General features: G+C 51.4%; 1 protein-coding gene across 2 annotated transcripts; it reads right to left on the reverse strand.

The window, feature by feature from the left end:
• Nucleotides 1-2,190: 2,190 nt before the first annotated feature.
• Nucleotides 2,191-12,213, reverse strand: FCGR3B (Fc gamma receptor IIIb). 2 transcript variants are annotated; one of them, XM_006142228.3, is made up of 5 exons: nucleotides 12,061-12,213; nucleotides 11,406-11,426; nucleotides 10,822-11,076; nucleotides 5,212-5,466; nucleotides 2,191-2,666 (listed from the first exon to the last, which is right to left on the reverse strand). In XM_006142228.3, the coding sequence occupies exons 1-5, from the start codon at nucleotides 12,098-12,100 to the stop codon at nucleotides 2,479-2,481; spliced, it is 759 nt and encodes a 252-aa protein (XP_006142290.1). In that variant the 5' UTR covers nucleotides 12,101-12,213; the 3' UTR covers nucleotides 2,191-2,478. The 2 variants fall into 2 exon arrangements, with proteins under 2 accessions (XP_006142290.1, XP_006142289.1); XM_006142227.3 differs by having other exon boundaries at nucleotides 10,822-11,079; nucleotides 12,061-12,211.
• Between the last annotated feature and the right edge of the window lie 3,879 nt (nucleotides 12,214-16,092).

A 16,092-nucleotide genomic window follows, 5' to 3' on the forward strand; every position in this document is an offset into this window, starting at 1 on the left:
TTTTTTGAGAGGTTTTTGCTATAGGGCGCGTGCGCTCACCAGACAGACAGAGAGAGACAGAGAGACAGAAAGCGAGAAATCACCCCCCAAGGAGGATGGTCACGCCGCAATCCCTTCTCCTCCATTTTCCTCTCGGGATCTTGGGCACGCACGCACACGTGCCCAGTGTGAGTTGTAAGCCACCGGGTCCGGGACGCAAACCGCGGTTGACTACGCGGGAGTCCAGTGACATAGCCATTACTCTAACTGCTGGTTCCTGCCAGCGTGAGTTTAAGTCACCGGGTCCGGGACTCGAACCGTTGTTGACTACATGGGAGTCCAGCAACATAGCCATTACACTAACTGCTGGTCCCCATAGAGTACTTTCGATGTTGTAAAATATCCCTTCCTCCTATAAACCGTATAAACTCATGTTAAACAATGAAAAAACAAAGTTCTTGGCAAACATTCTCGTGACAGGCATATGTATGCAGGAGCCCTTCAGAGGGTCGTAAGAGTTCTCCTCCCAGCAGGGCTGCCTTTCTTCCTTCCTTCCCTTGTTAGGGTCTGACACAAGCGACTCCATTTTGATTTTGACTTTTCTCAAGTCTCAGTATGATTTGGAAGCAAGCTGGCTAATTCATGTGAGTGGTGGCTGAGAGGAGAAGGGTTTCTTGCCCACCCAAACCAATCTCTGAATTTTGGACACGGACCAAAAAGGATTTTGTCATTCATATTTTATTACCATGGTTTTTCCATGTGCTATCTGAGAGTAGCAGGCGTGATCTCATAAAATGCTTATTGGAATAAAGGAATGTTCTGTTTAAAACTGTAAAACAGAAAGAAATAGCGAAAGTTTTCTCCCAGAAGCCACGATTGCTTTCTCCATCCCACCCATTCGGACTGACGTGCTGAGAAATTACAAAGTTCCGTGCTTTAACTCAGCAGAGCTCAGGACATGCACGAGGGCCCTCCGGCATTTGCTGAATGAATGAGATGCGCAAAGCCATGCCTGAACTAGGCACTGACGCAGCAGAGCTGGTCTGACAGTCCCTGCCCCCTCCTCTAATTCGTACTCCCCTGGCCAACGGAGTCTCCTCCACCCTGCCCGTTCCTTCCTGTGCACTTTGGAACAGTGGTTGGTGCTTTCTTGTGATGTCTCGGTGCGCATGCTGAGATGTCTCTGCCCACGGAGTGAACCTGGGACAGGGACGCAGCGTTTGACGTGTGCTTTCTTTTCCAAACCCCTCTCAGCCTCCAACTCCCCTCCTGAGACCATTTCCATCATTATGTGTTGCAGATCATCCCAATCCTGTTAGAGACGCCCCTGAAAGACTCAACTCTACGGCACCCTGCGAACTCTGTTATGTCCACCACGGCTCACTCCAGGAAGATAGCCTTATCTCCGGCCCCAGAGGGCCCAGCAGGATGCCACCCTTGGCCAACCCTGCCCTTCATTGGTTGTGCTGCACACCCTGAGCCCTCAGCAGTTCCCACACTCTCTCTGGAAAGAATTTGGGGAGACCTTGAAGGCAACTGCAGGTCACTATCCTGCTGGTCCTGTCTCAGCCACTAATTCACTTATATACTTAATCACCTATTTACCAACAGTTGTTCTACATTTATTTTATTATTACTATTATTGTTTTTAGTTTTTGCTATGGGACACATGCACTTGCCAGAGAGAGAGAGAGAGAGAGAGAAAGAAAGCACCCTCCCTCCTCTCCCCCTCCCCAGGGAGAATGGTCACACTGCAATCCATTCTCCTCCCTTCTCCTCTCAGGATTTGGGGCACATGTGCCAGGCATATTTTCTAAGCCACCGGGTCTGAGACTCAGATCACACTATTGGCTGTGTGGCATCCAGCTGCCTTGGTCTCCACGTCCCCTGGCTGACCCCACTTTTATACACTTAAAGAATCTCCCTGCAGAGCCTGCTGTTGCTTTGCTGAAGGAATGCACAGTTGGGACAGAAAGTGTTTGTGTAACTCTGAGCCTTCAGTGCTACTCCCCAGGGCTTCACTGGTGGCACGGGAAGAGCACAAGCCTTCTCTCTCTCTCTCTCTCTCTTTTTTAGAGATTTTACTTTATGAGGCGTGTGCACTCACTGGAGAGACAGAGGCAGAGAGACAGAAAGCAAGAAATCCCTCCCCGGGGTGATGGCCACGCTGCAATCCCTTCTCCATTCTCTCAGGATCTTGGGCACTCACGCACACACACCTGGCGTGAGGTTTAAGCCACTGCGTCCAGGACTTGAACCACTGTCCACTATGTGGGAGTCCAGTGACGTAACTATTATGCCATCTGCTGGTCCCGCGCAAGCCTTCTCTTTATGGGAAAGCGAGAGAAGACAGAAAATTGGTAAGAGGCCCTCAGGCCAGGCTCTGAGTTGTCCTCTTCCTGCTGCCCATGGAGATGTCTGATGGGGAGGATGGAGTTGAGAACCCAAAGAGGGGCTCAGAGAAGCTGTGGCCCCTGCTGTTACCCCACGGGGTAGGGGTCACTTGCTCTGAGAATTCTGGCTCCAGCTAAGTGCGTAGTCCTGGTGTCCCTGTGAACTTTGAAAGTCTCTCTGCATAGAGAAATACAGCCCTGTGTCCACTGCAAACAGGAGTCCCATCAGCAGGCAGAAAGCGACTTGGTGCCAAGGTAGGAGGACTGAGGAGACGACGGATGGACTTGCCGGACCTGGGAGGAGAAGCAGAGAGATGAGGAGACTGACCACCAGTGAGGCGGACACGTGGCTCAAACATCGAGCTCCCCAGTGCAAAGTCTCCCTGACACCTGCCAAGAGACAGGTCCTGGGCGATGGTGGGGCGTTAGGGGAACCCTTGGCTCCTCCCACTGCCTCCTGAGCGTGGCATGTTTCTCAAGCCACCTGGTCCGGTACTCCAACCGCACAGTTGGCCACGTGAGATCCAGGCGCCTCACCAGCATGCCACCACCTGACCCCAGAAACTAGGGATGTGTCCTAGGTGACTTAACGGGATCCAAAATCTACATGGGAGGGGACAGCAGACGGCATACTGGTTACGTCGCTTTCTCTTCCTTTCTTGTGATGTAAGTAAATAAATAAACACGGAACAGTATTTACTGGGGTCAGCAGGTGGTGTGGTGCTTAAGGCACTGGATTCCCACGCAGCTGACCACAGTTCAAGTCCCAGACAGGATGATTAAATCCCACTGGGTGTTTATGCCTGCACGCCCCGCATCCCAGGAGAATGGAGGAGAAGGGATTGCGGCGGGGCCATCCTCCATGGGGGTGACTTCTCACTTCCCCTCGCTCTGTCCTGGGTGAGTGCATGTGCTCTATGGCAAAAACCTTAACAAAAAAGTTTTATTTATTTCTTGCACTTCAGTTACTTCCTCAGTAAAATAGAGTCAATATGAGGGAAGTCCAAAGCATTTATGGAAAAAGATGGAATTAAAGTACATGTTTATTTTGGTGCAAACGATTTTGAAATCCATGCAGTTTTTGTTTGTTTGTTTGTTTGTTTGTTTTTCTAGTATGCATTTTCCATGAACTTTAAAAATAATTTGCTAGCTCTTTTTGTACCGCCACCAAGTGGCGCGGAGGCCGAGGCTCAGGTGCAGTCAAGATTCGGCTCCACCGGCAACCCACGGCCATGGCCCCATGGCCCCATGGCTAAGGAAGGCATTGCTGCTAGAGGTGTCAGGGACGTTAATACCGCTCTACAAGAGGTGCTGCAGATGGCCTAGCACGTGGAATTTGCGAATCTGCCAAGCCGTAGGCAAGCGCCAAGCCCACCCGTGTGTGCTTGCACCCAACTGTGAGGAACCCATGCATGTCAGGTTGGGGAAGGCCCTTTGTACCGAACATCAAATCCACCTGATTCAGGCTGAGGACAATAAGAAACTGGGGACTGGGTAGACCTCTGTAAAACACAGAGGGAAAACCCTGTAAAGTGGTGGGTTGCAGCTGTGTCGTAGTGAAGGTCTATGGCGAGGAATCTCAGGCCAAGGATGCTATCAGAGTGCTTCAGATGCAAGAAACGAAGAAAAAATGATAAAATTGGCTCATAAAAAAAAATAAACATAATTTACTAGAGGACACTCACCAGAGAGGGGGGCAAGGGAGAAAGGACCCCTAAATGGAGCATGGTCACGTGGCAATCCCTTCTCCATCTTACTGTGCGTGTATCCGGTGTGTTTTTCAAGCTACCAGAGCCAGTATTCAAAACCCATGGTAGAGGGACCAGCACGTGGCATGGTGGTTAGGGCACTGGATGCTCCCACATGGCCAATCATGGTTTGAGTCCTGGACCTGGTGGCTTGCTTTCTCACTTTCCTTCTCTCTCTCTGTGTGTGTCTCTCTCTAGTCAAATTAAAATGAATGAGTGAATAAATAAAATTAAATAAATAATTCTAAAAACCAAAAACAAACAAAGAAACAAATACCCATGGGTGGGCCAGCAGGTGTGGTGGTTAAACACACTGGACTCCCACATGGCCAACCGTGGTTCAAGTCCCAGACCAGGTGGCTTCCTTTCTCACTTTCCCTCTCACTCTTTCTGTCTCTCTCTGGTCAAATTGGAAAATAACAATAATAATAATAAATACAAAAATTCCCTAAAAAAATAAAACAAAATCGTGGTCAGCCATGTGGGACCTGGATTCCTTAACCACTGGGTCATGGGTCGGGCCCAGTCCACGACCTTTTGGACCCCCACACCCCTGCCATGTTGCGTCTCATAGTATTGTGAAGGTTCTCTGTGACCATCACAGAGGCGCATATAATGACTCATTCAACACTGGGTCTTGCGCTGTTGGCCTGTTTGTCACAGAAGAGGAAATCGAAGTTCAGAGAGAACAAGTGGCCCGCCCATCGGCACCTGGTTGAGGTCTGGGCTCCTGCTGGGGGAGGATGAGGGGTTCCTGCCAGTTTGGCTCTTGGTTAATACCCGAGGCTTGGATGGGAAAGGAGGCCAGGAAGGATGAGCCAGGGTGTAGGTTCACTAACACGGCGGGTGTGTTTGGGCGAGTGAGGCAGCTATATTAACGGCAGGCATGTAGCTTCTACCCTGCTGTCACACTGCAGGGGCATGACACCTCTCAGCTCCCACTATGGCCAGGGCCTGCCCAGCACTCAGGGATGTTCGGGAACCTCACAGAAAGTGTGCAGAGGAGTGTGGGACCTCCTCCTGCCTTGTCTGCCCCGTGTGGGTGCAGGTGCCACACGCAGGTGCTCTGCACGGAGTCCCTCATCCCTCACCTTGAACGAGGAGGTCCACGGTCTCCGACGACATGTTCTTACTCCCGATCAGCCCCCTGCAGTAGTAGGTGCCACTGTGACTGCGAGCGGCTGCCGGGATGACGAAGTCGGTATTCTGATGAAAAAACTTCTTGACTTTGCCGTCCTGCAAGTACGAGACCTTCTGCACAGGGTTGTTCTTCCAGCTGTGGCATCTCAGCCGGATGGGCTCCCCTTCCTGGAACACCCAGCGCAGGGCCTGGAGCACCAGCCAGCCTGAAAGGCACAGAGACCCACCCAGGAGACCTCAGCCAGGTGCAGAGCTCTTCAGGAACGCTCCCTACCCAGATTCTGGGAGCCAGTGGGAAGGCAGGCTGGGAGCCCATGGGCCCTTTGAAAAAGTTGAGTGGATGTTGGGACCAGCAGTTAGCGTAATGGCTATGTCGCTGGACTCCCACTTAGTCGACCGCGGTTTGCGTCCTGGACCCGGTGGCTTAAACTCATGCCGGGCGCGTGTGCATGCGTGCCTAAGATCCTGAGAGGAGAATGGAAGAGAAAGGATTGCAGCGTGGCCATCTCCCCTGGGGGGTGATTTCTCGCTTTCTATCTCTCTGTCTGTCTGGCAAGTGCATGCGCCCTATGGCAAAAGTGCATGCGCCCTATGGCAAAAACCTCTCCAAAAAAAGAAAAGTCGAGTGGATGTGCAGGAGAGCTCAGGTCCGACCAAGACATTTCGATGAACGGTAAAGAGGGACGCACATTCACGTGACCAGGACAGAAGGTGAGAACAGAGGAGCTAGGGAACCAGGCAGGTGAGAAGCAAGATCGGGAACATCGGCAGGATCTTTAAGTGCTAGGTTTACCTACCAAGGGCAGGTGATGAGAGTCACAGTTTAGATCAAAGAGTAACAACTATATTTGAAAATGGCAATTTGGGGGCCATTTGGTGGCCATGTGGTGGGTAAGGCCAGATTCTCACATGGCTGACTACATGGTTTGACCTGAATAATTAAAAATTAAATTAGATCAATGTTATCTTGGTGGGTAAGGTGGCTGGATCTCACATGGCCGACTGCATAGTTTGAGTCCCAGACTCAGCAGCTTGAAAAATATACCAGGCATGTGTGTGTAGCTGCCCAAGATCCCAAGAGGAGGGAGAAATGGACTGTGATGTGACCACCCCCAATGGGGAGGGTGTTGTCTCACTTTCCCACTCTCATTCTATTTTTCTCCAGCGAGCAAACACTCCCTCTGGCATATTTAAAAGAAAAAAACAGCAAAATATAAAAAGCACATTAAAAAACAAAACAAAACAAAGCAAAACAAAACAGAAAGAAAGAGAAAGTGGGACCAGCAGTTAGCGTAATGGCTATGTCACTGGACTCCCACATAGTCAACCGTGTCTATGTCGCTGGACTCCCACTTAGTCGACCGCGGTTTGCGTCCTGGACCCGGTGGCTTAAACTCATGCCGGGCGCGTGTGCATGCGTGCCTAAGATCCTGAGAGGAGAATGGAAGAGAAAGGATTGCAGCGTGGCCATCTCCCCTGGGGGGTGATTTCTCGCTTTCTATCTCTCTGTCTGTCTGGCAAGTGCATGCGCCCTATGGCAAAAGTGCATGCGCCCTATGGCAAAAACCTCTCCAAAAAAAGAAAAGTCGAGTGGATGTGCAGGAGAGCTCAGGTCCGACCAAGACATTTCGATGAACGGTAAAGAGGGACGCACATTCACGTGACCAAGACAGAAGGTGAGAACAGAGGAGCTAGGGAACCAGGCAGGTGAGAAGCAAGATCGGGAACATCGGCAGGATCTTTAAGTGCTAGGTTTACCTACCAAGGGCAGGTGATGAGAGTCACAGTTTAGATCAAAGAGTAACAACTATATTTGAAAATGGCAATTTGGGGGCCATTTGGTGGCCATGTGGTGGGTAAGGCCAGATTCTCACATGGCTGACTACATGGTTTGACCTGAATAATTAAAAATTAAATTAGATCAATGTTATCTTGGTGGGTAAGGTGGCTGGATCTCACATGGCCGACTGCATAGTTTGAGTCCCAGACTCAGCAGCTTGAAAAATATACCAGGCATGTGTGTGTAGCTGCCCAAGATCCCAAGAGGAGGGAGAAATGGACTGTGATGTGACCACCCCCAATGGGGAGGGTGTTGTCTCACTTTCCCACTCTCATTCTATTTTTCTCCAGCGAGCAAACACTCCCTCTGGCATATTTAAAAGAAAAAAACAGCAAAATATAAAAAGCACATTAAAAAACAAAACAAAACAAAGCAAAACAAAACAGAAAGAAAGAGAAAGTGGGACCAGCAGTTAGCGTAATGGCTATGTCACTGGACTCCCACATAGTCAACCGTGTTTTGAGTCCTGGACCTGATGGCTTAAACTCACGCCTGGCATGTGTGCGTGCGTGCCCAAGATCCCGAGAGGAGAATGGAGGAGAAGGGATTGCGGAGTGGCCATGCCCCCTGGGGGGTGATTTCTCGCTTTCTGTCTCTCTGTCTCTGTCTTTCTGGAGAGCGCATAGTGCCCTATAGCAAAAACTTATCCAAAAAAAAAAAAAAAAGAGAAAGAAAAACTTATGCATTTAATAGGTGTTCTCTCTGGGAGAGTCATCTAAAGGTCATTTTTATTTTCTTCCTCTTACTTTTATACAGTTTTGAAAGTGAACCTGAATGACTGCTATAATAAGGAGGAAAAGAAATTTACTGTGATTTTAAAAACTACCACTTGGGACTGGCAAGTGGCATGGTGGTTAAGGGCACTGGACTCCCACATGGCTGATGGTGGTTCGAGTCTCGGACCTGGTGGCTTGCTTTCTCACTTTCCCTCTCTTTCTTGCTATGTCCCTCTCTGGTCAAAATAACATAAATTTAAACAAACAAACAAACAAACAAGCAAAAATCCCTATGACTTATGCTAAACAAAATTGGCAGAACACGTTTTGGTGAAGATTCTCTAACACAAAGATCTGCCAAACAGAAGGTAATCTTTACTTAGTAACACACAGCATTTCTCGGGGAGGCCCGTGCCTATGTGTCCGCTTATTTCCTTTGCAGATAAATGAATCGTTATTAGCATAAGATTATGGTCGACCCGTCTATCTCTGTCTGTCTATCTATCTGTCTCTGTTTCTATCTCTATCTATCTCATCATCTATCTATATCTATTTATCTATCTATCATCTATCTATTATCTATCTATCTATCTATCTATCTATCTATCATCTATCTATCATCTATCTATCTATCTATCTATCATCCATCATCTATCTATCATCTATCTATCTCTATCTATCTATCTATTATCTATCTATCTATCTATCTATCTATCTATCTATCTATCATCTATCTATCTATCATCTATCTATCTATCATCTATCTATCTATCTATCTATCTATCTATCTATCTATCTATCTATCCAGAGTCTAGTGGCCTTTAGGGGGACATTCTTTTTCCTATCTGTTCTGCCTTGGTCTCAGTGAATGTCCATGTATATACTTACCCAATCAACATTTTAAAAAATTATTCAATTAATTTTATTATTATTGTTTAGTTTGACCAGAGAGAGACAGAGAGAGAAAGTGAGGAGGCAAGCTGACAGGTCTGGGACTTGAACTCCTTTCAGCCATGTAGGAGTCCTTAATCACATGCCGCCTACTGGTCCCCATCCAATCAACAATTCATGGGTCACTCACTCTCTACCAAGTGCCGTGCAGACTAGAGGTACCCAGGTGACTAAGACACATGGTGCCTGGGACCAGCCGGTGGTGTGGTTAAGGAGGTCGGAATCCACATGGCTGACTGTGAGGTTCATGTACCAGACCTGGCAGTTTGAAAAACACTCTGGGAGCGTGTGTGTGTGCCTGAAACCCCAAGAGGAGAACAGAGGAGAAGGGATTGTGGCAGGCCATCCCTCCTGGGGTTGGCTTCCTCGCTTTCTCTCTGTCTCTGTCTCCACCAAGCACATGTGCCTGTAACAAAATAATAACAACGATGATAAAATCACTGTTACTGATCATCGGTGTCATCCCTAGCCTTCAGTTGACACACCCGTGCTGTATACAGTCTACACAGATGGTGGGTCCTGAAACTGCCGTGGTACACCCGTGTCTACCCCGGGGCGGGCTGAAACCTCCTGACGGTGGGATAGCTCTGGAGTTATTCAGTGGGCTCTCAGACCATCTCGTCGTGGTTCTAATTCTCAGGAGTGTCATCTCTGGCTCCTTTATATTTTGATTTTTTTAATTTTCCAGAGGGTGAAGAGCGACGGGAGAGGAAAAGTGAGAAAGCTCCCCCTATGGGGAATGGCCATGTCACTGTCCCCTCTCTTCCATTTTTACCTCCTTTCAGGATTTTCTGCACACGTGTGCATGTACCCCGTGTGTCTCCTAAGCCTTTGGATCTGAGACTGAGACTCCCACTGTAACCATGTGGGAGCCAGCTGTTTGGACCACCGGGCCACCAGCCAACCGCTCCTTTTTTGTTTTTTAAAGTTTACTTATTTTGAGGGAGGGGGTAGAAAGAGAGACAAATAAATAGTATCCACAACAGGGTCTTTTAGAATTACTTTTTTTTTCTTTTTTCTTTTTTTTGCTACAGGGTGTGTGCGCTCGCCAGACAGACAGAGAGAGAGAGAGACATAGAGACAGAAAGCAAGAAATCAAGAGATGGTCACGCCGCAATCCCTTCTCCTCCATTCTCCTCTCGGGATCTTGGGCACGCACGCACACGTGTCCGGCGTGAGTTTTAAGCCACCGGGTCTGGGACGCGAACCACAGTCGACTACGTGGGAGTCCAGTGACATAGCCATTACGCTAACTGCTGGTTCCCAATAATTCTTTTTTTAAAAAGACCTTGTTCTGGGGACCAGCAGTTAGCGTAATGGCTATGTCACTGGACTCCCACGTAGTCGACCGCGGTTCATCTTTTAAAAAAAGAATTATTGATTTAATATTATTTATCATCATCATTATTATTATTTCAGAGAATTTTGTCTTAGGGTGTATGTGCTCACAGAAGAGAGAGAGAGAGAGAGAGAGAGACAGTGAGAGGGGAAGTCTCCATTTACACCCCGAGGGGAATGGCCATGTTGCAATCCCTTCTCCTCCATTCTCCTCCCAGGAATTTGGGCATGCACGCACACATGTCTGGTGTGATTTTTCAAGTCACTGTGTCCAGAACTCAAAGTGCATTTGACCACGTGGGAGTCCAGCAATGTAACTGTTACGCCATCTGCTAGTCCCATTATTATTTTTTAATTTGCTACAGAGCATGCATGCTCACCAGAGAGAGACAGAGAGAGAGAGAGAGAGAAAGTGTGAAAGCCAGTCACCAGGTCCAGGACTCGAACCGTAGCTGGCCATGTGGAAGTCCAGTGCCTTAACTGCCACTCCACCTGCTGACCCCTAACAGGGTCTCTCCAATACAATCTACCCTCAGCCTTCAGCTGGCTCTGAACCACGGGCGGGCGTGGGCCTGTGTACTCGGGTCTTTGTATTGGACCGGCCACCTTCCCACGTGGGTTGGCTCTCAGAGCACAGCTAGCCGTTGATGCGGTGCCGTCAGGGCCCCTTGCTTCTCCCTTTCTCACGGCTTCCCTCTTCCCTGTCACTGACTCACCAGTATGGACGTCCAGCTGCACCGGGTCACTGCGCGTGGAGAGCTGTGTCTGGCACCTGTACTCTCCACTGTCCTTGGCTCTGACTTCCCTGATGAAGTAGCTGGAGGCCTGGTTTGGGATGAGGCTGTCATTGTGATACCACTGTGTGACATCGCCCTCCGGGGGGTGGGCCCCTTGGCATTTCAGAGTCACACTGTCCTTCTCGAGCACCCTGGCCCATGGAGGGTCTAGGGACACGACCGCCTTCAGGGGATCTGCTGAGAAGCCAAGAGAAGGTGGGGTGAGGTCAGAGGGATGAGCAGGGGCGGCACGAGGCCGGAGGGAACCCTTGGACAACCACGGCGAGAGATTCAGCCCGAGTCTGTGACTCGGCCTTCAGTCATCTCGGCTCGGAGGTGCTCGGCTCCCTTCTGAGAAGCAGGCTCTGTGGTCTTGAAGCCACCTGGCCAGGCCCCGTGTGTGGGGAGACTTCGGCCAGCCCCACGGCAGCCGTTTCCCGTCAGTGAGCGTTTCCCAACACCCTCCAGTCATTGCGCCCTCCTAGGCCTCGCTTGACTAATCCAAGAACATGAAGCAAACTCACCGGTCTGCGCGTCGGCTGAAACTGCAAGAGAAAAATCCGAGAAACGGTGAGTGGAGATCGGAGTGTAGAGTGTTTAAAACTCTCCTCCCCACCCTCCCCAGGTGGCCGGTGTTTCCAAGAATCAAGGTGTTGACAGTGGATCCAACCCCTGTGGCCTGCCCGCCGGTCTCCAATGTGGATGCCTACCGGCCCTCTGTCCACCCAGGTCCCGGTTTCAACACTGTTCCTTACTCCCTTCCCTGTTCAAACGCAGAGATCAGGGTAAAGACTGAATTTCTGAATTTCTTGGTTGTGAAGCAAACCATGGACACAACCTCAGCCCGAGTTCCCCAGAAAGTGGAAGCGAAAAGTAGCAAAGAGATCCCAAAATGCCAGGCTGGAAGAGACGGACCTGAGGGGTCATCTAGTCTGTGCTCTTTAATTTACACACAGGGAAAGGGGGTGCGGGGAGAAGCCTCTAACCTCTCAGCCCCTGTCCTCCTGACCAAGCCCAGATCAGAACCAGTGCTCTCCTCGGCTCTGGCCCGGATGGCTCGCCCTGGTTGCTAAGCCTGGGGTGACAGCTGTGGTGAGGGGGCCATCCCTGCCTGAAGGGGGTCTCTGCTGGGCCCGGGACCTCTCAAGCTTCTCCCCTCGCCAAGGTGACCCGACTTACCTAGAAGCAGCAGAGCCGTTGGTGGCAGCAGCTGCCACATGGTGCGACACCAGAGTGGACGAGTCCCCACGGATATCCGGAGTCCGCAGTGAACAAGCGGATTAGAAAAGAGGAAGTAGGCAGCCTGTCCCCAGCCCCCCGGCCATCACTCTCTGGGTTCCTTTTCCGGAGACACCATCTAATCCCTGAATCCAAAGCCTGCCAAGTGAGTCCCCATGACAGAGCAGGGACGGGAGAAAAAGAGGGAGGGGATGCCAAGGTGGCCTCGTCCCCTTTGTGCCACTCAGGGCTGCAGTTGGGCCCGATGGGAGGCACAGAACCTGCCAGACATGCCCTCGGCAGTGTCAGGGTGCTTACCCCGAGCACCTGGGTCTGAGTGCCCCAAGGACGGGACGGCACGACCTGGGGTACGACTCAAGGGGACGGCCACTCCCTGAGGGGTCCCTTCACTCTCCAGCACGTCTCTCTCCTGTGCGGTCTTCCCGCTCCACCCAGCCCAGGCCCGGCTGTGGACCTAAGGCACAAGTCATTAAAACCTTTAAACTAATCAAACGAATCATTCTAACTCCACCAACACTTTCTTTCAGAATTCCGGTTCTGAATGCACACGGCTCTGGGATGTGTCCGCGGGGCCACTCCGTGCGGGAAGTGGACCGTCAAGCTCTCACTCTCTGCAGAGGACACTGAGCAGTGGGAGAGACGGGGCCTGGGAGGAGGGCTGCCGGAAAGGGCCGCGAGGAGCAGGGGGAGGTGAGGATGCCGGGCGGTGCAGACGGGGCTCAGCCCAGGTCTCTTGGCAGCTCGGGCCTCCGGGTCCCACGGGGCCAGGGTCATCTGGGGCTCTAATAACCAGGCTTCTAGGGTTCCTGGCCGGAAAAGGTGGGGTGCCCAGGCTGTGGTGAGACTGTTACCCTCCAACCGCTCTACACCTACCCCACCCCAGCACACCCACACTCCTCTGCCCTCACCCCCACCTCATCCGCCGCCACATCACCCCATCCTAGAGAGTGTCGAATGACTGTGCTTAGAGTGCCACTCCTCCAGAGGGTCCTGGACACCTGGGACGCGTGTCACCTGCGTGGGTGAGCAGCAGGCAGGTGTGGCCAGCGATGGTTGGCGGGGTAGAGCGAAGACAGGGGCTGGCCAGGGGTCTGCGGGCCACGATCTCATATGACGCCCTTTCCATCCCCGACTCGCATCAAAACCACTTGTCAGCTTTCAGTTCTTCCTGCCTTGGTTTGGTTCAGCCCCTGCGTAGACGGGGCGTTTCCTCCCCATTGCTGCATCCCTGCACCCCCCCACACACACAGTGTGCACCGACTGCAGCCCTCCCACAGGCCCCAGGCCCCAGGCCTCAGGTCAGACTAGGAGGATGGGGGGACGAGGAGGACAGGGAGAGGAGGACAGGGAGAGGAGGGTGACAGGGAGAGGAGGGGGACAGGGAGACGAGGGGGACAGGGAGACGAGGGGGGGAGGGAGACGGGGGGGGCGGGGACAGGGAGACGAGGGGGAGAGGGAGACGAGGGGGACAGGGAGACAAGGGGGACAGGGAGAGGAGGGGGACAGGGAGACGAGGGGGACAGGGAGACGAGGGGGAGAGGGAGACGAGGGGGACAGGGAGACAAGGGGGACAGGGAGAGGAGGGGGACAGGGAGACGAGGGGGACAGGGAGACGAGGGGGAGAGGGAGACGAGGGGGACAGGGAGACAAGGGGGACAGGGAGAGGAGGACAGGGAGGCGAGGGGGACAGGGAGACGAGCCCATCTGGGGAAAGACAGAGGTAGCTCAGGGCTTGCTCGGATGTCTTTGCCCATGACAGGTGCCACCATCCGCCTAAGCACCCAGCCGGGAACCTGGTCTCACCCCAACCCTCCTTCCCCGCCCCTTCTCAGCCACTCGCTCAGCCAAGGCTGGCCGGTCCCGCGCTCTGAGGGAGAGGTGGCCGCCCTGGGCGCTCCTGCTCTGTGGCGTTCACTTCAGGTCTCCTTCCCTGAGGTTTTTCTTCTCTGACTCATCTGTCTGTGGCCCTGAACCGGAGATGAGTGGGGCCTGCTCTTCACTGTGTCTTAGCTGGACAGAAGGCGTGGAGAGAGGCCAGCAGGGGTCGCCGCAGCACAGAAGTGTCCAGTGGTACTTATTCAATGCTGGTTGAGGGGCCCGCAAGTGCTGTGGAGGTTAACGTGCTCCACCCCACCTGGGTGAGTTTCAATCCTCCAGGTCTGGGACTTGAACCGCGGTCGGCCATGTGGGAGTCCAGTGACTGTAGCCATTACGCCATCTGCTGGTCCCAAGCCTGGTATGTTTTGCAAGCTGCTGGGCTCAGGACCCAAACTGCGGAGCTGATCATGTGGGTCCCAGACACTTTAACCTTCATGTCACCTGCTGGCTCCTTATGTTGAAGTTTCTATCTTCAGTGTCTGATTTTCTTTATCTCCTCTGCCCTGTTCTCCTTTCCTTCAACATCAGGATGCCAGGCGTAGATTCTGAGATTACAGAAGTCGGCCGCTGGTACCCGCAGGTGGTGTGGTGGTTAAGGCGCTGGACTCCCCCATGACTGACCACAGTTTGAGTCCTGGACCTGGTGGTTTGCTTTCTTACGTTCTCTTTCTCTCTCTTTGGTCAAATTAAAACATAATGAGCAATAAAGTTAAATAAATAAATAATTCTTAAAAGAAAAAAAATCAATAACTTGTCATACCCTGGAAGTTAAACTTTTTTTTTTAAAGTTTTTGTTTGTTTTAGGGTTTTTTTGTTTGCGTGTTTTACTTTTTAAGTTTCCTCCCCCCCCCCATAGGACATGTGTGCTTGGTGGAAGAGACAGAGAGACAGTGAGAGGGAAAGTGAGAAATCACCTCCCAAGAGAGATGGCCACACCACAGCCCCTTCTCCTCCATGCACATGTACTCGGGCTGATTTTCAAGCTGTCAGGTCCAGGACTCGAACCGTGGTCAGCCATGTGGGAATCCAGTGTCATCACCACTAGGCCACCTACTGGCTCCTGGGGCTTACAGTTTCTTAGTGGGGGCCCACAGGTAAGTAGCTGAAGCGCTACAGTGACTACAAGAGTATGTATGAGATGCGGCTCACGCACGAGGGAGGCAGTGGCTAACCTGATTTACATGGAGTTACATGGAGGAGAGAACTTGATCGGATCACAAATGACCCCTGTGTGTTCAGTAGGAAAAAGTTGTGGGTTGGGGGCAAAAAGGGGAAAGGAGAGGCAAGCCAGGACGCGGAGTGGTGCAGGTGGTGTGGGTGTGGGTGTCGAGTTGTAGGGTGCTGAGCACACAGAGGAGCAAGGCACAGGCCCGGCTGTCTGGTCTCAGATGAGTCCAAGATGGACTCCCAGCTCCGCCATTTTTATCACCCCTCTGGGACTCAGTTTACTTGTCTGTCAAGAAGGCTAACGACAATGGCACTAACATTCAGGAACTGTAGTGAGGATGAGATGAAATAACGTGGAAGAAGTTGTTGTTTCCACACTTGTCCACGACTATGTAAGGGCAGGAGGGGAGGTTGAGGCCTCCCTTGGTTTTCCACGTTAGGTGATGTCACTCCTTTTCTTGTTTTTGTTTTCTTTTTTGTTTGTTGTTGGGCACACATTCACACGCATCTGGTGTGTTTCTTTCTTTCTTTCTTTCTTTCTTTTATTTTTAAGAATTATTTTATTTAGCTTTATTTATGTATTTATTTTTATTTGACCAGAGAAAGACAGAGAGAGAGAGAAAGTGAGAAAGCAAGCCACCAGGTCTGAGACTCGAACAGTGGTCTACCATGTGGGAATCCAGCACCCTTAACCACCATGCCATCTGCTGGGTTGTGCTTCTCCTTTGTAAACGCTCATGCTGGTGGCCTGAAGGTCTTAGAGGGACCTGCTCGTTTTGTTTACTGCCCCTGAATCCCTGTCTGTGAGCACAGGGTCCTGCATGGGCTAGGCACTTGGTAAGTATTTACCAGAGGATCACGACTTTGGGTGTCAAGGAGAGCGGCATATACTTCACCTAAAGTGACCGGGAACTGGCCCAGCCACTG

The sequence above is a fragment of the Tupaia chinensis genome, unplaced genomic scaffold, assembly GCF_000334495.1.
Source record: "Tupaia chinensis unplaced genomic scaffold, TupChi_1.0 Scaffold000070_1, whole genome shotgun sequence".
NCBI classification, from domain to species: Eukaryota; Metazoa; Chordata; class Mammalia; order Scandentia; family Tupaiidae; genus Tupaia; species Tupaia belangeri.